This window comes from Chlorocebus sabaeus, chromosome 12, assembly GCF_047675955.1.
Source record: "Chlorocebus sabaeus isolate Y175 chromosome 12, mChlSab1.0.hap1, whole genome shotgun sequence".
Classification (NCBI taxonomy): domain Eukaryota; kingdom Metazoa; phylum Chordata; class Mammalia; order Primates; family Cercopithecidae; genus Chlorocebus; species Chlorocebus sabaeus.
The window spans coordinates 83,138,572-83,160,496 of record NC_132915.1 but is presented as its reverse complement, the minus strand read 5'-3'; the positions used below and the strand labels follow the sequence as shown (position 1 = coordinate 83,160,496).

The window sequence follows — 21,925 nt, the reverse complement described above, 5'->3', positions numbered from 1 at the left end:
ATTTTTTTTAAGTGAATGGGTAGTTATATCTATCCCTGGAAATGAGCTAGACTTCCTTATTTCAAGGAAGAGTAACCATCCTCATTAAAATAAAAGCTGCTGTTTATTGAGTGCTTACTGTCAGGCCTGTAACTTACCAGCTTTTCAGAACATTACCTATCTCACTTCATTTAGTACATACAACAGCCCTATGAAGTGATATTATTATCTTCCTCTTACAATTGAGGTGACCGAGGTTCAGAGGAACGTGAGAGCTCGTGGTCTTGCAGATTAGCTTCGGAATCTTGCAGCGGAGAGGCATCCTTGGAAATTGGCAGATTTGGTTTGGAATCTCAGTGAGCACTTCTTCCTTGAACTCAATGGAAGCTAAGCAGAGTTTATTAATCTAAAAACTTCTTAGACAATAGACTTGATAGTGGGGAATGAATCCCTACTTAGTTAAATGATCTCACCAGATGACTGGGTAGTGACCCAAGATACGCTTTCTTTAGTTTCTGGGTAGGATTTTAGTGACTGGTTTCCCCTGGGTTACATAGATAACTCTCCTGCTGTAGTCCGTACTCACTACCAAACCCAGATCTCACCCATCTCTAGCTTCAGTAAGTTTGAGTCTCCTCCCAGTTCATCCACTTTATTCCACCAAAGAAAAATGTGAACAAAAAAGAAAGACATGAACGTTTTATCAAGTAGCGGTAACTCGTCAGTTTCTCAGCCCTATGCAGGTATGCAAGGCTACGCTTATCCCCAGGCATCTGCTGTCACCTCCCAGCTGCAGCCGGTTCGGCCTTTGTACCCAGCACCGCTTTCTCAGCCTCCCCATTTCCAAGGTAGGAAGTGAATCCCTCAGTTTCTCATCTTCGCTCTTGCTGTGCTTTCCCTCTTCTTGCTCCTCTTTCATTTTTACTCCAACAGCTCTCTACTCATTGTTTCTTCTCTTTTTTAACAGCTTTGTTGAGATATAATATGTATTTCATACATTCATTCATTTTAAATATACAATTCAAAAGTTTTTTAGTAAATTTGCAGAGTTGTCATTCATCACTACAATCCTATTTTAGAACATTTCCATCATTCCCCAGTGTTTCGTTGCGTCCGCATTCTGTATTTTGTTCCTTGGATATTCTCCCCTGGCCCTTTTAATTCCTCTGTTAGAATAGCTAGAGTTTAGAGAAAATAGTAAAAGAGCAAAACATTGGAGGAAATTGGGAGAAAGTTGAATACTATAGGTGTTTAGTATCTCTAATGAAAGCTACTCTGTTAAAATTTTTAAATTATGAAAATAAGAGACTTTTATAAAAAAGTCAAGCAGTACAAAACGGTGTAAAGTGAAAAGTTACTGTCCTTCCCATCCATAAACCCCCTGGCCTTGGAAAACTTGTTAACAGTTACTTGGGTAACTTCTCAGGTATTTTTGTATGCATGTACAAGTATGAATATCTAATGTAAAAAATCCAAACCAAGATAAAGTGTAAACTGCTATGATGGAATCCTGCCTTGTTCTGCTGTTTGTCTTCTGTTTAGTAATCAGCTTTGGTATTAGGACAGTGGTAGGAAAAAGCCAGTATGTCCTGCAACATAATTTGTAGTTCTGGACTGGTCAGGATTTCCTGGATGTAGCCTTTATCTGGAAGCTCTGTCCTTCTCCATCTGGGATATGCTTTTTCATCCATCAAAACTGTCATCTCCCTCTGTGAAGCCTTGCCTGACTATTCTCTGTCCCTCTTTCCTCTCTTCCCACAAACACAACTATGTATGCATGTCAGCAAAGAGTTAATTGTGCTTTTCTTTGTGCTACTTTTATACCTAGTATATGGTTCATTGTTTTGCACTTAATACACTCTCTTGTAATGATTTTTTTACATGTCAGTCTCCCAACCAGACTAAGAGCTCACCAAGGGCGGAAGCTGTGTTTTGTTTACTGCTGTATTCCTTGTACCTGGTACAATGCCTGGCATGCAGTTGGATGAACGGGAAAGCAATCTGAGCTGCCAGTGCTATGGCAGTGCAAAGTGGGCATATTTGTGCCTTTGGACCAGATGTAGCCCTTGATGCATTTTGCATGAACACAGCTTAGTTATTGTTTACTTTGAAGCCCTTTTGCCTCTACTCTCTCTCGTATATCTCCTGACAGGGTGAAGTCACTTATAGCCTTTCCTAGTGTGTGGAAGTATTAATTTCTTTCTTTCCTCTACTGGAAGAGCTACTGGCTTTTCTTCATACAGTTTCCTCTGCTCCAGTTTCATAAGTTTCTTTTTGGCTTATATCTGTTTAGGATCAGGTGATATGGCTTCATTTCTCATGACTGAAGCCCGGCAACATAACACTGAAATTCGAATGGCAGTCAGCAAAGTGGCTGATAAAATGGATCATCTCATGACTAAGGTGACTGAGGCAGGGTTGGGGCCATGTTGAAAGTGGGGATGTAAACAGGGAGCAGCCAGAGCTATAGGTAAACTCTTCTTTGGTTTCCTGTATTGGTAGTAGTTAGAGGTTATATCACTTACAAGGACAGTTATAATTATGTTGGGATCCAGTTACTTGCAGAAAACTCTAACTTACAGTTAGAGATTGTCTCAGGAACTCATTAACCCCCTTAACAACGGGGTCAAATCTTGGGTAAATTGTATTTCTTCATTTTATAATTTCTCACAAGGTCTTTCTGGTATCCCTTTTGTAGGTTGAAGAGTTACAGAAACATAGTACTGGCAATTCCATGCTTATTCCTAGCATGTCAGTTACAATGGAAACAAGCATGATTATGAGCAACATACAGCGAATCATTCAGGTGAGGGTGGTTAAGAACAGACCACTCAGGCTGAAGGTCTTACCCTGCTGTCTTCCCAGAGATACTACCCTTTAACACCTCCACCCCAGAAATAGCCTGTGATAAATGCTACACTGGGTTAGACAATTCTAGAAAATCCATTATGGCTTAATTCCATCCAAGTGACTTATCACTATATATTCTGAAGGAAACATCGCTTTTTTGACCATACTTCAGAATTTCACTCCTTTTTTTTTTAGCCATTTATTCACTTAATCCATTGGATCTAGTGATTTGTATCCATCAGGTATAATCTGATGTGTTGTTTTAACATACATGTAGACATAAGTTCTGGTGTTTTGTCTCAAAGTATGTTAACAATGTCACCTGTCAGTTCAAGTTGATTCTCTTCTATCTGGCACTTTTCTCTTAAGACACTTAAATTGTACATCATATATTTTGAATTTAGGAAAATGAAAGATTGAAGCAAGAAATCCTTGAAAAGAGCAATCGGATAGAGGAACAGAATGACAAGATTAGTGAACTAATTGAACGAAATCAGAGGTAATGACAGGTACGGGGCCTGGCTAGGATGGACAAAAGGGTTTATTGTGTATATGCCCAGCTTAAGTACACGTATTTGTTTGGGGCAGTACATATGTATTTCTGCCATTTCTGTTTCCTGTCTGTCATGTGAATTATTGCCTGTTTTCTGAGAGGCATTGCAGTAGAAGGAGCTCAGTAGGCTGTGATGTAGGGCAGACCTGTGTTTGATTCCTGCTCTGACCCTCATTCATTTTGTGGCTCTGGGCATGTTATTGATTCCTGCTGGCCCTAGTTTCTTTATCTTTAAAACTGGTACTATTTATTACTTACAGAACTCTGGTGTCAACTCTTCTCTCTTCTGTGTGGGTTAACTCGGTTTTATCCACCAGAACTCAGACAAAACCTCACTGATTCCCATATAAAACCTAAGGATTTTGTATTTTTTGTAGATACTTCTGAAGATTTGGAGGGATGTGTGGGGAGGGTGAATGGAACACATCACAACACAGCATTTCACTTAAAAAAAATCATTCTCCCATATTTCTCTTCTCCACTGTCTCTTGTCTCCCACATGACAGAGAGGGGGAGTGGCTTTCTCTTCTTCCCTCTTTCTTATAGCCTCTTTACTCCTGTCTCTTCCTCCTTATTCCCATTATCACCTCACATTCTTGTCCTCTCCATTATTCAGGGTAGTTCACTGCTGGCCCAGATTCCTGCTTCCAACCTGATTTCTTTAGATCTCAGTACTTCAGATCTAAGGAAAAGAAAATGCTTTCAGATAGCTTTTGATGAAGGTATAGAGCAGCAATGTTATGAGGACAGAATGGGCATTGGGTTGTGCTCAGTGCTTGATAAGTGTTTTCTTTTTCCCTATTTCTTTCACAGGTATGTTGAGCAGAGTAACCTGATGATGGAGAAGAGGAACAACTCACTTCAGACAGCCACAGAAAACACACAGGCAAGAGTATTGCATGCTGAACAAGAGAAGGTAAAGCAACTGGGCAGAGAAAAGTCCAGGTCAGGATGGGTGGAGCTAAGGAATGTCCCGTGTACGTACTCACTAGTCGACTTTCCAACAGAATTTTTGCCATCACTGCAAAAAGAACTAGAAATCTCCCAGCAGGTTTTCATGTATCCATCATCTACATTTCTGTTTTATAATATACTTCGCAGTAAGGTGACTCAAAAATAATCACTGGTCTTAGTAATTTGATTAGGTAAGAATTACACAGCTTATTAGAAACTAAATTTCTTCTGTTGACAAAATCAACAGAAAATTTCCATTATGCCAGGTAACAGATGTTTAGGTTCTTTTTAGTGGAATTCCAGATTGTTTGCTCCTTCATCTGTGTTTGCCAAAGCATTTTAAAGTACTACTATTTGACTTCAATCCTTTCAAAACTAGGAATTTTGACCTGTTCCTGCAGTAGCAGTAAGGAAGACTAGTGGGTCTTGGATTGGGATCTGCTGATTCTGAAACTCGCTTCCCCCGTTGCTCCAGTGACGTTCTTTATCCTGAATGGATTCCTTCTTGTTTGGGCTACCACTCATCAGCTAGGAGATCCTGACTTTTTCATCTGCTGTCTTTCTTCTCAGAGGTTTAGAAATCGTTTATATTTTATATTAGTGTTTTCCTTGATGAAAACTTAGATTGAACACACTTGTAACTTGTGGAGTTTACTCACTTTCTCATATTCTGGTAATGAGGATTCCTTACTATGTCTTATGCTAATCTTTGTCTTCTCTTAGCCATAGAATCCAGGCAAGTAATGTGTGACCTCTTTTTCTCAGATAAGCAGTGCCTTATCCTGCACAGCCCTGTCCAATCCTGACCCTGTTCTGTTCCCATTACTTTATACCATTTCTTATTTATGTGACTGACTCGTAATGCCTAGGTGAAGATCAGCAGCCTGTGACATTGTTATCATTAGGTAGTGCTGAAGTCACTTAACCGCTCCCCACCCACTAAATGCACTTTTTACTATTTCTCCTTCCTTTACTTTTATTTCTTCTCTTCCTTTCCTTTACTCCTTTTGTTTGCTTGTTTGTTTTTTCTTTAGGCCTATACGGGGCATCTAAATATATTATTTGGCCTCACTGTTAATATTCAGGGCTAAAATGATTACTGTAACTTATTCCAGATCAGTGGACCGCAAACACTGGCTGCCTCAGACTTTCTTAAATCTTAAATGCCTCAGATATTCTTAAATCCCGAACCTCCAGAGATTCTAATTTAGTATATCTAGCTGGGGTCTGAATCTGAACTTTTAAAAAGATCCTATAGATTCCAGGTGCAGGAATTACTGCTCTTATCAGTGATTTCTTTTGTCATAATCTCTGGAGGGGCAGCATTTTTAAGAAGTTCAGCTTGTGATTCTCATGTTGAGAAGCACTGTTTTGTGTGTGTATGTGTTCCAATAAAACTGTATTTACAAAAGTAATAGGTCAGTTTGGCTCATAGGTCATAGTTTGCCAGCCCCTGAATTAGCTCAGTGATCTACCCAAATGTTTTCGTGTTGATAAACCCCAGAGATGTCTGATACCATGTCTGAGCCCAGTAGATGCTTTGTTTATAATAGCAAAACAGTAGAAGTAATAACAACAATAGTAATCACAGCTAGTATCTGCCACCACCCACTGTGTTATAGATACCATGCTTCACACAAATTTTTGAGGGAATCTCGTGATAAATGTGACTGGGATGCCAAGTACTATATGTTTTAATTGATCATCTTTATTTCAGTGAAACTTTTTGAGCTCTGACTCTCCCCTCTTTTTCTTTTGATCCACTTCTCACTTAACAGTTTTCCTGTGATCTCTCCTTTTAAAGGGAGATAGGCAAGGTCCTTTCATCCCTGGAGGCAATTTTCTGCCTTCAGACACAGCTCAGAAAGGTATGGTTAAGGGCTCAATGAATATTTGGTGAATGAAATTATTTTTCATTGTGATATAGTACCACAAAAAATTGTGGAATAATGGCTAAAACTGGAAGAGCTCTTAGAGGTCGCCTTTTTAGTTTAACCTTTTTATTTTAGAGGGACAAACCAAGACTCAGAAATGAAAGAGTAAAAGACCTGCATAGGACCCCATTTCCATTCAGCTATATTTCTTTTCCTGTGTCAAATTACTATCTCTCTTGAGTACTGTTTTCCTGCTTTTACCTTGCAAGTTTTATTCACTGTTTTTCTGAACTCTTGGTTCTTCCTGTCATTGCTTTCTTTTTCTCACTCTCCATGTCAGCAGTAGAATTTGATCCACAGTAGGAACCAGGGAGCCATCCCATCCACTGTGTAGATTTTTTTGTGTTTTCCCTTCTCACTTGATTATACCCTAACCTTAAAAAGAAATCATAAATACACCTATGTGCGCGCGCGCGCACACACACACACACACACACACTTTTTTCTGATCATAAAAGTTGCATCTGTTCAGTCTGGAAAATTTACAAATACAGATAAGCAAACATAAAATATAAATCCTTCCACTCAAAAATAATGATATCCATTCCCTTATTTTCTGTGTACATGTGCATTTGGGGGATAGTATTAATTTTTATGCTTCTGATAGGCCTTTCTAGCTAAAGACCTGAGATAAAAAGAGCTTTTGGGTGATTTTCCACTCTGCTTAACCTTTAGCAAGAGAGTGACCCTCCATTTCATTGGCGTGCCTTTGGAATTTGTCCCTTCCAGTGTTTTAGCTGCTGCAAGTGCTTGTGAGAGAGGTGCATGTTTTGTTATTAGTGAACTCTCTGAGCTATGAATAGATGCAAAGCTCTCTGAGCTCTGAGTTAGTTTTGTTTTCATTAGGCCATTTGAAGCAGGACAGTGAGTAGATGAAGGCCACTCCTATATCTAGAAGTTCTAGATTTCATTGTCATCTGTGTTTAGGAGGTGAAAACCTAAGGCTACTGAATAGCAAAAATAAATATCTTAAAGCTTAGTCTAAAGGTTACATATACTCTCAGATACTCATTTATAGCCTATTTATTTTTATTTATTTTTTAAAGTGAAAGCAAGTTTATTAAGTAAAGGAATAAAAGAATGGTTACCCAATAGGCAGAGCAGCGGCATGTTATTTTTATTTTATATACAATTTTATGTTCTTGTTTTACTTATTTATTTATTTATTTTTCTTCTGAGACAGAGTCTTGCTTTGTTGCCCAGGCAGGAGTGTGATCTCAGCTCACTGCAACCTCTGCCTCCTGGGTTCACGTGATTCTGCTGCCTCAGCCTCTGGAGTAGCTGGGATTACAGGCGCCCACCACCACGCCTGGCTAATTTTTGTATTTTTAGTAGAGACCGGGTTTCACCACGTTGCCAGGCTGGTGTTGAACTCCTGACCTTGTGATCTGCCCGTCTTGGCCTCCCAAAGTGCTGGGATTATAGGCGCGAGCCACCATGCCCGGCCTTTATTTTCGTTTTTTAGGAGAGTCAAAATATCAGATTTTAAATGTAATCTATAAAACTGATAAAGACTTTGGAATAAGGCAAGGAATAAATATATTTAAAACAAGTGGGTACAGTGAACACAATAAGAAGAGACAAATGATAATAAGGAAATAGACAACTGTAAAAATGTATGTAAGGTGTAATAGAGCCAGGCATAGTAGCTTGCACCTGTAGTCCCAGCTACTCCAGAGGCTGAGGGGGGAGGATTGCTTGAGCCCAGGAGTTTGAGGCTACAGTGAGCTATGATCATGTCATTGCACTCTAGCCTGGATGACTGAACGAGACCCCATCTCTAAAAAAAAAAAAGTTTTTAAGTAAACTTGTATAGGTATAATAGTATAGGAGTTGTAATAATAGTAGTAATATAATCGTATAGGAGAGATGGTCCACCCCCATAATTTGAATTTGGTTTAATACAAGTTGAAGGCAGCCGTAACTCCCTGTTTACTAGTTCAGTCTACATAGAGTTATGTGAGGTTGGTTCATTACTTGCATGAAGAACACCTATGTTTAAAGTGACATCATACTTTGTTATTATTCAGGCCAAGGTGACAGAGGAGTTAGCAGCGGCCACTGCACAAGTCTCTCATCTACAGCTGAAAATGACTGCTCACCAAAAAAAGGAAACAGAGCTGCAGATGCAACTGACAGAAAGCCTGAAGGAGACGGATCTTCTCAGGGGCCAGCTCACCAAAGTGCAGGCAAAGCTCTCAGGTATGTGCTAGGTTGGGGATGCTGGGATTGTTGCCATTTAAACTCAAGGAATTAAACTGTTTTCTTCCTCTCAATCTTTTTGGCACAATGCTTATGAAGTTTTTGAAGGACTGCACCAAAAATTAAAGGAGACTAGTATAAAATCTACATGATTATTTTACAGAAGGAACAATAAAAGAACTGACTATTCATGTGGAATTCATCAGTGCCACAGTTCCCTTTTGTTTGGGGAGGTGTTGGCTTCAAAATCTTTGGTACCTATGATTGGCTTCAAATACCTGGAAGAGTTAATGTGTTGTTCTAACTCATGATTCAGTGGAAGTTTAAAAAAGAGATGCTTCCTGGTGTGGTTTCTTCTTTCCTAGAGGATGGATTGCAGCTCTTCAGCCTGATACTCAAAGCCCCTCCTGCTTGGCTTGTCTCCCATTATATTGTTCAGTTCATCTGGCCCTGACCATACCAGCAAGCCTGCTGGCTGCTCTTCAGCTCATCCTGTAGTTCTTGTCTTGCTTTTTATCCATGCTATTCTCTGGACTTGACATGCCTACCGTTACCAATATTCACCTTCAGTCCTCTTCAAAGTCTGCCTCTTTCAGAAGCTTTCCTAGTTTTCTCTAGAACATTTGATCCTTTAAAAAAAAATCCTTTATCTCTTAGTGCATTATTATAACCCTTATCATAGTTTGATAAGCGTGGTGTTTTGCTTATCTTTGTGAAGTCCTCTCCTCCATATTAGTGTTCAGTGCCTGGCAAGACATGGTGATTGGATAGAAGATTGGTGAAGACCAGCAGGTTAATTAATCTACCGTGGTGTATAGAAACAAATATGGAAGGCAGAGATGGGACTAATGGGCAGAGGGTAGCTGGAGCCACAGCAGAGTTGGGTGGAAGCAACGTTCATTTGCCTAATAGAGAACTAAAAAACAATGATGTCAATGGGTAAGGTGCTACCTTGAAGATACATCCCTTCCCTTTTATTTTTTTCTTAAATTTTTTATATTTTGTAGAGACAGGAGTCTCACTATATTGACCAGGCTGGTTGTGAACTCTTGACCTCAAGCCATCCTTCCGCCCTGTTCCTCCAAAGTGTTGGAATTAACAGGCATGGGCCACTGCTCCCAGGCCATCTCTTGCCTTTTAGAGCATGACTGGGCCCACATGAGGCAAACATGTTAGACAGTCTTAGATTTGAATGTTGTTCAGATGTCTCCTTTCTGCTTTTGTGGTGCCTTATGACAATTACCTCAAGAGCCATAAGAGTCTCAAAAGTTTCCCAAACAAATTTTATTTATTGCAAAGAGCTTTATTTGAGAAGGGATGTTTTGAAAGCAAACTCTTGGTAGAGTGCCCCAGCTACCAAGAAAGTTGAGACTATCTTACTCAAGCAGTGAGAAAGAACCCAGACTAATACTAAACAGTGATCGGTCCAGTGTGTTAAGATGGTGGCCAAAATGGAATTGTGGGAGTGATCTGTTTCAAAGGTCATTTCTGACTGCTGGGGACATTTCTTTCCCATTTTGTATGTGGAGAAGGTGACATGTACACACAGAGATGACTTTCTATGGGATAAATATGGGTTGATGGAGGAGTCAGCTGACAGCTTGACATATCTTATTGCTGGTCAGTGAGGTGATGTTGAAAGAAGTGAACAGAGGCTGCTTGTGTGGTAGGACTGGGAAATCAAAGCATGCAACTTTGAAAGAGCCACTGGGGCCAGGCACAGGGGTTCACGCCTGTAATCCTAGCACTCTGGGAGGCTGAGGTAGGAGGATTGCTTGAGCCCAGGAGATGGAGGCTATAGTGAGCCATCATACCACTGCACTCTAGTCTGAGTGATGGAGCAAGACTCTGTCTCCAAAAAATAATTTAAAAAAAGAACTGCTGGGATAACACATAGCCCACTACAGCACTGGTTCTGTAGCCAAGTCTCTCTGCTCCTCTATCCCAGAGCTCCAAGAAACCTCTGAGCAAGCACAGTCCAAATTCAAAAGTGAAAAGCAGAGCCGGAAACAACTGGAACTCAAGGTGACATCCCTGGAGGAGGAACTGACTGACCTTAGAGCTGAGAAGGAGTCCTTGGAAAAGGTAAGCTCTACAACCCAGTTGGCCAGAATTAGCTGTTTAATAAACATTTTAATTTTCCTTTTACAAATTACAATAGTATGTGCTTATTGTAACAAATACAAATAATATAGAAAAGTGTAAAATTAAAAAAAAATTTTCCCCTCTCTAATCTTATACATTAGAGGTGACAATTATAAAGTATATGATCCTTCCAGATTGTTTTCTGTATGTAGAAAACATACATTCACACTCACACACACATACATGTATGTATACTGACAAATTTTTTTACATCACATTTCATGCTTTTTAGGAAAATATCATGGCCTTGTACTACATAAGATCTTTCTCATATTTAACTGCTGCATAGTAGCCAACTGTGAGGCTGTACCATAATTTGTTTCATTATTCGGATGGATATTTATGTTTCTATTTTTTCATTATTTTAAACATTGCTTCTATGGACATTCTCATATAACTGCTCTTGCAAATTTGTTTCAGCATTCGTATAAGATGGATTGCATGAGTAAGAATCATGGGATCAAAGGGAAGGCTACGTATTTGAATTTTTATAAATATTACCAGATTATCCTCAAAGAATAGTGCTTACACTTTCAGCACTATGTGAGTGAGCCCATCTGTCACATTCTTCCCCATTCTACATATATCACTTTTTCTAATCTTCATTAGTCTGACAGGTGAAATATGTTATCTTGTTTTAATGTGTATTTTTATTAGTAGTAAAGCTTTCATATATTTAATACCTATTTATATTTCTTAGGTATCTCTTTTTAGTGTCCTTTATCCTATTATTAGTTTGATTTGTGAACCCTTTTAAGGGTATCAATCCTTTGCCAGTCATAGATGTTGTAAATATTCTTCTAGTTTGCTGTCTTTTCACTTTATTTGTAGTATATTTTGTTGGTTAAAATGCTAATATCAGGAAAGACTAAGTGAACAAAGTGAGGACATTTCTATCTTTTTGTATGTTCTGGAATAGTTGAAATATGAAAAGAATAAGCTGCTCCTGAGGCTTCAGTAATCGCATTAGTAAAACTGTTTTGGCCTAGTGCCTTTTAAGAGGGTAAATCTTGGTCTGCAATTACGTTTTTTTTTCTAGGATTTTTTTCTATTTTATTTATTTATTTTTAACCAATTCCTTCTAACCTCTTGGCTGTTTTCAGTTTGTCATTACTTTAGATACTACTATAGTGACCATCCTTGTAACACACTCTTTATGACTGTGACTTATTGAATCCTTAATTACAATTTGTGGAATTTCTGGATATGTATGTTTTTAAAGGCTTTTCAGAGGATTACTATCCAAAGAGAGTATATCCATTCATTTTCTTACTATCAGGGTATGAGAATGTCTGATTTCCTGTACCCTCATTAAAGTTAGGATGTTCCCTAGCTCTTAATAGAGGGGTAAAGTTCTTCTTGTCTTCCTTCTCCTGTCACCATTTTCCTCACCCAGTAGCTAAGAATGTTAAATATTTAGGGGAAAATTAAACTAAAAAATGAAGTTTCCAGAAATGGAGGAAGGCTCCCACAAGGTAATTAACTGCCACCGCCATCATCCCTTTTGATTCTCCGTTAACAAGCTAGAGCTGATGATGGTTCTCCTGTTCCTAAGAACCTCTCAGAAAGGAAAAAGAAGTCAGCTCAAGAGCGTTCTCAGGCCGAGGAGGAGATAGATGAAATTCGCAAGTCATACCAGGAAGAATTGGACAAACTTCGACAGCTCTTGAAAAAGACTCGAGTGTCCACTGACCAAGCAGCTGCAGAACAGGTAATGGGAAACTGAAGCACTTTGGAAATAGAGGGAAGGTGTGAAGGACTCAGAGAGAAAAGCTTCTAGTTTCTTCCTTACCCTTTTAGGATGACATTTCTCATAGCTAATACTCTCACTTTGGAGAAAGGTAGATAAAGTAATCCAGATATATGCCAGAGAGCCAGGAATTGAATGGAGAATCTTCTTTCTTTTTTTAAAGCTTAGTTAATGTTTAATTACATAAGTAAAAATGAAAAATACTTTCCTTACAAAAAAACTCCAAACATGATAAGGCCAAAGCCATCAACCATCAGACACCATCCTTCAGGCACATTATCATCCTTGAAAGGAAGGGATTTATTTAGGTCATCAGGAAGGGAACCAGGGATAGTGGCAGGACACAGCTGGATCTCTAGTCTGTGCAACAGCAACCTTTCTCATTATAAGTTTAAAATTTATATGCATATGTTTGTTTAATTAGAGTTCATTGGTGCCCTCGGTTTGACCACCTCTGGGAATTTTGGTGAAAAAAAGTTGCTGAACCTATAAAATTTAGGGTTCAGACCCTGAAAAGCAATGATCACATGACCCTGCCCTCCAGGAACCTATCTAAATAGGCACACTTTTGTCTGCTTGGAGTACCTTTTGGAGTCCTGACAACCAATGACATCTTAAGAAGTGCATTTACTTTAAAAGTAATGAGAGTCTTTTAAACAGTTTCCCAGTTAAATCTGGGCTGTTAGCTTATTCTTTTGCTTTTTGAAACATGGGCTTCCCTAGGTGCAATGGAATCTCACTCCCCTGCCCCCAAGGATGGTATGGTCATTACTTTCTCTTGGCAGCTGTCTTTAGTACAGGCTGAGCTACAGACCCAGTGGGAAGCAAAATGTGAACACTTGTTGGCCTCCGCCAAGGATGAGCACCTGCAGCAGTACCAGGAGGTGTGCGCACAGAGAGACGCCTATCAGCAGAAGCTGGTACAACTTCAGGAAAAGGTACATATTTTTCTTGAGCCAAACAGTTTAGGCAGCCCAGTTAATTTGAGGCAAGCAGGCTGTTTGAGTCCTGTTGATCCTTCAAAGCCTAAAAGTTATTAATAGCTAGAAGACAAAACCACACTTGTTTAGCTTGTCAGTTATCTTTTACGTACTTATTTGGGGTGATAGGTCAGTGACCTGGAAAAAGAGAGAACAGCACCAGTGTTCTGGAACATGTTTTCCATTATTATTGGATCCTTCATTTATTAAATAAATATTTATTGAGAGTCAGTTGTATTCCATCCACTGTGTTAAAGAAAGTGCATACAAGGAACCTGTCCCTCACGTATCTCACAGTCAAGAAAGGAAGACAAAGAAACAAAGATAGGCGTTAAGTGCTGTGGGGCCCAGAAGAGGAAGTACCCGGGAGAGCTGGGAAGGTTTCCCAAAGGAGGTGACATTTGAGCAGAGCCAAGAAGGACAAATAGCTTTGGTAAGGCACCAAAGGAGGCAGAACATCTTGGGCAAAGGCACTGAGATAAGTTAGAGGCTGGGGTGTGGTGGGATCATCAGGCCTGAAAAAGAAAGAGATGGGACATGGCTTAGGGTCATGGTATGAAAGTCCATATTCGAGGTCAGTTTCTTTCCCTAAAGTGTCCAATTGAAAACTTTTGGCTCAGAGATCTTGGAGGCAATCTTGCAGACAAATGGGTTGCCTGTTAATGCTGAATGTTTATGTCTAAATGACTAGAGTTATTACCTACCCTCCTGCTCTTTTTTCATTATATTTTTGACCTGATTAAGAACAAGGCAAGCGACCTTCTTGGGAAAGAGAAAGTGAAGTTTTGAGTTGAAATTGAGTGATGAGGAGATAGAATTCTCTGAGGCAGAGGGTCTTGGGTGGGGGCTGAGGGAGTGGACACCAACAGACCTAGGTGAGCTTAAGACTTGATGTTTAGAGATGCTGGAGAGGATGTGGAGAAATAGGAATGCTTTTACACTGTTGGTGGGAGCGTAAATTAGTTCAACCATTATGGAAGACAGTGTGGTGATTCCTCAAGGATCTAGAACTAGAATTACCATTTGACCCAGCCATCTCATTACTGGTTATATACCCAAAGGATTATAAGTCATGCTACTATAAAGACACATGCACACATATGTTTATTGCAGCACTATTCACAATAGCAAAGACTTAGAACCAACCCAGATGTCCATCAATGATAGACCGGATTAAGAATATGTGGCACATGGAATACTATGCAGCCATAAAAAAGGATGAGTTCATGTCCTTTGCAGGGACATGGATGAAGCTGGAAACCATCATTCCCAGCAAACTATCAAAAGGACAGAAAACCAAATACTGCATGTTCTCACTCATAGGTGGGAATTGATCAATGAGAATACTTGGACACAGGGCGGGAAACATCACACACCAGGGCCTGTCGGAGGGTGGGGGACTGGGGGAGGGATAGCATTAGGAGATAGACCTAATATAAATGATGAGTTGATGGGTGCAGCAAACCAATATTGCACATGTATACCTATGTATCAAAGCTGCACGTTGTGCACATGTACTCTAGAACTTAAAGTATAATGATAAGAAAAGAATCTGAAATAAAATTGTCTTTTTATTATATGCAAAAAAAAAAAAAAAAGAGAAGGAGACTTGATGTTTAGGGTGGTTCTCCTCCCCTTGGGTTTTCTGACCTTCACCTGGTAATCCAGGTTCCTGAGGCCACAGCCACAGTCTGTTTGTTTTGCAGTGTTTAGCCCTCCAGGCCCAAATCACAGCTCTCACCAAGCAAAATGAACAGCACGTCAAGGAACTGGAGAAGAACAAGTCCCAGATGTCTGGGGTTGAAGCTGCTGCATCTGACCCTTCGGAGAAGGTGAGCTGATATTTCAAAGGAGAAGCATTCAGAAAGAACATGGCTAGTATGTTGTGTTAGTAGCTCTTTTTCTAACTTTAGTGATGTTTTATTTGTCTGATGACTTTAAAATGAACCAGATTTGGTGTTTGCTTGTGTTTGAGATGGAGTCTCGCTTTTTCACCAGGCTAGAGTGCAGTGGCGCGATCTTGGCTCACTGCAACCTCTGCCTCCCAGGTTCAAGCGATTCTCCTGCCGCAGCCTCCTGAGTAGCTGGGACTACAGGCATGCGCCACCACACCCAGCTAATTTTTATATTTTTAGTAGAGACAGGGTTTCACCATGTTGGCCAGGATGGTCTCAATCTCTTGACCTTGTGATTCGCCTGCCTCAGCCTCCCAGAGTGCTGGGATTACAGGCGTGAGCTACCGTGCATGGCCCAGATTTGGTTTCTTGAGTTTAAGGAGCTTACAGTCTAGTGGGGAAAACAAATACATACTTATATATTAAGTGGCAAACCCAAAAGAACCCTATCTTTCTGAGGTTTTGACAGGTATAGGAAGGGCCTCTAACCACAGGAGAGAATGGGACTTGGGGAGTGTGCCCAGCATCCACTGGCCTCTGACCCTTAGAGCCTATGGCAGCTCCTAGTGGTGCTCACAGTGGGAGGGGGACATTAAGCAATGGTCTTTAAGCAGTCCTGGGCACACAGACCACAGCCTGCCTGCGCTTGATAGGTAACTCTCATGACTAGCCCTTCTGTCAGAATGCTGCTTATTATTTAATATCATCCTCTCCACAGTGACAGCCTTCAGTGTCTCTGCTTATGACCAGCGGTATCCGTGTAGAGATCTAAGATGGCTTCATTTTGGCCTTCCAAACACCTCTCTGGGATTTAATGCATCCTTTAGTGACTTGATTTTGGCAGCATGTGTTTTGATGTTCACACAGGTCAAGAAGATCATGAACCAGGTGTTCCAGTCCTTACGGAGAGAGTTTGAGCTGGAGGAATCTTACAATGGCAGGACCATTCTGGGAACCATCATGAATACGATCAAGGTACAGCCAGCCAGCTGTCGATTATTTCATCGGAATGGGCGTTTTGTTGCTTAAGTACTTGCTAAGGGATCATGAATAAAATAATTGTTCAAGGAAGGCACAGTGGCTCATGCTTGTAATCCCAGCACTTTGGGAGGCAAAGGTGGGAGGACTGCTTGAGGCCAGGAACTTGAGACCAGGTTGGGCAACATAATGAGACTTTGTCTCTACTAAAATTAAAAAATTAGCCAGGTATGGTGGTGTGTGCCTGTAGTCCCAGCTACTTGGGAGGCTGAGGCTGGAGGATCACTTGAGCCCAGAAGTTCAAGACTATAGTGAGTCATGATTACCCCCGACTGCACTTCAGCCTGGATAACAGAGCAAGACCCTGTCTCCAAAGAAAAAAAAAAGAAAATTATTCAGGACTGTTCCTCAGTAATTAGGATTCCTGGAGTGACTTGACAGATACAGTCAGCCTCTTTTAACAGAAAAGAAGCAAAGTCATTTAAACTAGATGACCAGTAGTGTTAATAAGAATTAGTAGTGGCTACTGTGTTCCTTTCAGTGATCATCTCCTCCTTGGCTTTTGAACAGATGGTGACTCTTCAGCTGTTAAACCAACAGGAGCAAGAGAAGGAAGAGAGCAGCAGTGAAGAAGAAGAAGAAAAAGCAGAAGAGCAGCCACGGAGACCTTCCCAGGAGCAGTCAGCTTCAGCCAGTTCTGGGCAGCCTCAAGCACCCCTGAATAGGGAGAGGCCAGAATCCCCCGTGGTGCCTTCAGAGCAAGTGGTCGAGGAAGCTGTCCCGTTGCCTCCTCAGGCCCTCACCACTTCTGAGGATGATGTACACAGAAGGAAAGGGGACTCAGAAGCAGAGGCACTCTCAGAAATAAAAGATGGTTCCCTTCCACCTGAACTGTCTTGCATCCCATCCCACAGAGTTCTGGGGCCCCCGACTTCAATTCCACCTGAGCCCCCAGGCCCTGGAACCATGGACTCTGAGTGTGAGGAGTCACTTGCTCCCAGCCCAATGGCAGCTAAGCCCAACAACCCACCAGGAAAGGTCTGTGTCAGAGAAGTAGCACCAGATGGCCCACTACAAGAAAGCTCCACAAGACTGTCCCTGACTTCAGACCCCGAGAAGGGGGACCCACTGGCCTTAGGGCCTGAAAGCCCAGGAGAGCCTCAGCCTCCACAGCTCAAGAAAGATGATGTCACTAGCTCCACCGGTCCCCACGAGGAGCTGTTGAGCACAGAGGCAGGTTCCACAGTTGCAGGAGCAGCCCTCAGACCCAGCCATCATTCCCAGCATTCCAGGTATGTTCCTCAGCACTGCTTCAGGGACAGGGTGGCTATTTGTGGTGAGGAGTGTCTCTGTTTTTTCCAGGGCTGGCAACTCATCCCTCAGAGACTAATTTACTGATGTCTTCATTCATTAGTTGATGTATTAATTCAGCAACACCTACCACGTAGAAGGCTCTGTGGTAGGCACTATGATAATGTGGCTGGCACTGCGATAGTGTGGCGGGCGCTGCGGTAGTGTGGCGGGCGCTGCGATAGTGTGGCGGGCGCTGCGGTAGGGTGGCGGGCGCTGCGGTAGGGCGGCGGGCGCTGCGGTAGGGCGGCGGGCGCTGCGGTAGGGTGGTAGGCAAGGCAGGTTTGGTTCTTGAGTTTAAGGAGTGACAGTCAAGTGGAGAAAACAAACAAATACATACTTATATATTATAAAAGTATAGTAAGTCCTTTTAAAAAAGAAACAGGGCACTGTTCTAAAGGAGTTGTTCCACTTTAGATAGGGTGGCTAGGGAAGGATTCTGAGAAGGTCACATTGAAAAGATGACTCTGACTGTAGGTTCTGAAGGGGGCCACTGTAGGGTGTGGGAAGAGATGGTGGCAGCAGAGGTGGGAGGAATTCCTGGGCAGTCACCAACACTGTTGAATCCTTACCCAAGGGCCGGTGACCCTTGTAGGTGGTGGGCAGTGTGGCCTGGAGCAGGAACAGTAACATTTTCTACGACTTGATTCTCCTTCAGTCTCTCTGGGGATGAAGAGGATGAACTGTGTAAAGGGGCAGCTCTGAAAGCTCTGAGGCCCAAAGCACAGCCTGAGGAGGAAGATGAAGACGAGGTGGTAAGGAAATCCCAGGCACTGTCAAGTCCTCACACAGCCACCTGGGGGCTCTTCCCCACTGGCTCTGGGAAGAGAAATGGAGCCTGTTGGTGGCCCACTCCCTGGGCTCTGTGTGCAGGGCCCTGTGGGAGCAGGCTTGGGGCTGGGCTGGGAGGGCGCAGCTCTGTAAGCAGATTAGGGGACAGTCACATACCACTTTACTTTTGAGAAAGAATCATAGTCTCTGTCCATGCAGGAATTCGTTCCCTGAGAGCAAGAAAGCTGAGCTGCTTAGTCCCATATTGGAATGCTGAAGCCTTAGGTTTCCCCAAATCTGCTGGGATATTATTTATATTTTAGAATTGGAAAGGACTTTGAAGATCATCTTGCCTGGCATCCTTATTCATAAAGAGCCTGAGGCTCAAAAGGATGATTTACCCAAAGCCACAGAGTGAGTTAATGGCAAAGCTAGGACTAACCCCCAGGCTCCTGTAAAGACTGCCTGTTCCTGAGCATTTTCCACTTAGCCCGCTTTCCTCCTGCTTTGTTTTGTCGTCACAATATCCCTGGGCACAAAATGGGTTCAGTATTAATAGCATAGCTTCATTGAACAGAGAACAAGAGTGAAGGCCAGGAGAGGAGGGCACTGATAGGGACTGAATTAGAACCCCGCTTCTCGCATCTGCAGTTCCCTACTGTGCTCGGTTACAACTGTTCTGGCTGTCCCTAGGCCATTCTGATGGCTCTGAAATGCATATGGAGAACACAGGTGGGCTTCAGGCTCAGTCCATCCAAAGGACAGAAATATGAGAGTGAATGGGGCAAATTTTGTCCCCTCATGTATCAGCCAGAGTGGATTTTACCTTTTGCCAAAACCTTGAGCAGAGAGCTGTGATAGATCTGGACTCCAGCTTGTATGTACCATAGCCCTTCCCTCTTGCCTGTGTTCCTTTGGGGAATGTACCAGTTCCTTCCATTAGCCTTTCTTCCCAAGAGTTAAATTTTCATTTGAGAATCCAGAATAACAATTCTGCCCTAAAACAAAAGGAAAAAAGGGGGGAAAACCCAACTGAGTATATTCTAAGTGACTGCCCTAAATATAGTTGGAAGCTTTTGATTAGTGAGTATATTATTGGTATTAGTACCAATACTGTCAAGTTAACATGTATTTCTTGGGTACTCTGAAAACGACTTCACAAATGTTCTCATTTAATCTTCTACCAATCCAATGAGTTAGGTACTTTTATCCCATTTTATAGATCAGAGGGCTGAGGCTCAGGAAGATTAAATAATTTAACTAAGCTTATATAGCTAGTAAATGTAGAGCCAGAACTTTAGTCAGGACAAAACAGAAGCTGTGAGCCACACTTGAAAATCCTATACTGTCAGAGTTAGAGATCACTTCATTGATGTCCGGAGAGAAGTACGAGGTCTGGTTAATTGGTAGTGACATGGGAATTGCCCAGAGACTTGTGTACACATCACACTGCCTTCCCTTTTGCCTGGCCCTGTGAAGATGGATCCTGGTTGGCAGTAGCTCACCAGAGCAGAGAATGCCTTAGTAGAGACTATTCGGTTTGTGCCTGTCTCTAGCATCAATCCCTTCTAGCCAGGTAGGTCCTGTTCCCTTGCCAATCCAGAGGAGAAAGGTCAGGAGCTCAAGTTGTGAAAAGAGTGGGTCTCTTATGGCCCATCAGTCCCTTTCAACCCCACTACCTTAGCTGGGAGGAGCGAGGGTAGTGCCAGTCAGGCTAGAGGTGTGGGGGCTGTGGCTCCATGTTCTTCACCTCTTAGGATTCTCCAGTTGGCCAAGCCTCCACATTCAACTCTTTTTCAAATGATGAGATCACACCCAGAGCCAGTCAGGCCACCTTAGGCCACAACAACAGTGTTTTTTCATATGTGGTTGTCTTCTTCCCAACCTCCCTACTTCCCACTTCCTCTCGCTCTCTCAGGGCTGCTTTGCTTCTGTTTGTTTCTCCTGCTCCAGTGTTTCCTCTTTGACCCTTCTTTCTTCACACAAAATATGTAAGTTACTGCATGAGAGGAAAACCTGTCAAGTCAATACATGTGCTTCATAAATAAATGACAAGATCAGCCAAACAAAGTTCGTCTTTTGTCTCTGTTGAAAAGATTGCCTCCCTTCTCTGCCTGCTTGTCTCAGCTTTATCTGAAAGCCTAGGTTTGCTGGCCTCAGAGTTGGCCCTGACAGTACAACCTCCTTTCTGACCCAGAGCTGGGAACAGAAGTTGGATTGCTTCCACTCACAGGTGGAAAGTTGAGTGGTGCAGGGACAAGTGAGGACTGACTGCTCTTTCCTGTTTTATCAGAGCATGAAGGGACGCCCACCCCCAACACCCCTTTTTGGAGATGATGATGATGACGATGACATTGACTGGCTGGGATGAAGACCCAGGAAACTGGTGCAAAGGTTTCTCTGCAGCCCTTCCCTAAGCATGATTTCGCACAGCCAGCCCTGGGTCTAGGCGAGCCACAGGGTGAGGCCAAGGTGAGCATTCTGGGAACAATAGTTTGGGTGGCTCGGCCACCGTCTGAGCCCCACCCCCGCCAGACCTGGTGAAGAGGATCATAACCATCTTCAAAAACACTGGGTTTTCAGCAGCAAGTTGGAAGAAGGACTGGTAGATTCCCCTCCAGCCAGTCACCTGTAAGAGTCTTGTCCTCTGCCAGACTTTTAAATCTCTTCATTAACTCTCAGACTGACCTGGGAGCCCTCCTCTACCTGAATCCAGTGCTCAACTGTGCCCCGGCAACAAGTCAAGTCACCTGGGTTGAGGTCTTCCTGGTAGAACCAAGGGAGATTACACCATCTAAATCCCGGTGCAGTTAACAGCCTGGCCTATGGTCCTGGGACATTTATCTTCTTCTCTGCCTTAAATCTGATATAAGAGGTCAATGACTATTTGAAAATAAAACTAAAATAAATGTCTATAATGAAACTTGACTCAAGCCCTTGGAGAGAAATTGAGTTTGGTTCCAACGGCTGTCTGTGCTCCTTTATAGGAATCTAAGGGTAGGAGTCTTACAGATCTAAGGGTAGGAGTCTTACAGATCTGCGTCACTGCACAGAACGTTGTGGCGTATTTACTCCCTTTGTTACCTAACCCTGGAACTTTTAGGCTTTCAAAGAAAGTCACCACTGTAGTCCTCGCCCATCCCTGGGGCATGATGGTTCTCTTGCTCCTGCAGGCTTAGTCCTGCATGCTAGGAAGCCATGCAGAGAAGGTGGGAGGGTCCCTTCTTTCCGTTGTTCATGGCACCTGAGGGATTCTTCACTTTGAGAGCAGCTTCCATTCCCTTAGAACTCATGGGACCAGGACTAATGCAGAGAAGAGTAGTGAGAAAATATTTGTGGTCATTTTCTTGATTCCAGGATCTTCCAAAGATCATGCAATCAGTCTTTTAAAAAATAGAATAATTTTAATAAAAATGTTTCTTGATTTTAAATGTTTACAAGATAGGACTCAAAATTCCACCTCATCTGGCCTGGCATCATCCTTGCAGGCTTTGGATGTCTCCCAGGTGCGGGCCTGGGGGCAGTGAGAACTAATTATTTCTTTGTTGCTTAACAAAAAGCAGTGCTGTTTGGCACTTTATACA

At 42.2% G+C, this 21,925-nt stretch overlaps 1 protein-coding gene across 2 annotated transcripts in view; it reads left to right on the top strand.

Moving 5' to 3' along the window:
* The window catches only part of FKBP15 (FKBP prolyl isomerase family member 15), a 54,530-nt gene extending 33,261 nt beyond the window's left edge, over positions 1-21,269 (top strand). For both annotated transcript variants that reach the window (XM_007968378.3, XM_037983772.2), the window contains 14 exons: positions 713-827; positions 2,273-2,382; positions 2,678-2,785; positions 3,234-3,328; positions 4,196-4,298; positions 8,301-8,472; positions 10,421-10,557; positions 12,173-12,328; positions 13,153-13,305; positions 15,054-15,179; positions 16,110-16,217; positions 16,791-17,512; positions 18,229-18,325; positions 20,635-21,269. In XM_007968378.3, the coding sequence (XP_007966569.3) occupies positions 713-827; positions 2,273-2,382; positions 2,678-2,785; positions 3,234-3,328; positions 4,196-4,298; positions 8,301-8,472; positions 10,421-10,557; positions 12,173-12,328; positions 13,153-13,305; positions 15,054-15,179; positions 16,110-16,217; positions 16,791-17,512; positions 18,229-18,325; positions 20,635-20,712 (2,280 nt within the window). In that variant the 3' untranslated portion in view covers positions 20,713-21,269. The remainder of the gene's footprint in view (positions 1-712; positions 828-2,272; positions 2,383-2,677; positions 2,786-3,233; positions 3,329-4,195; positions 4,299-8,300; positions 8,473-10,420; positions 10,558-12,172; positions 12,329-13,152; positions 13,306-15,053; positions 15,180-16,109; positions 16,218-16,790; positions 17,513-18,228; positions 18,326-20,634) is intronic.
* The last annotated feature ends 656 nt before the right edge of the window (positions 21,270-21,925 follow it).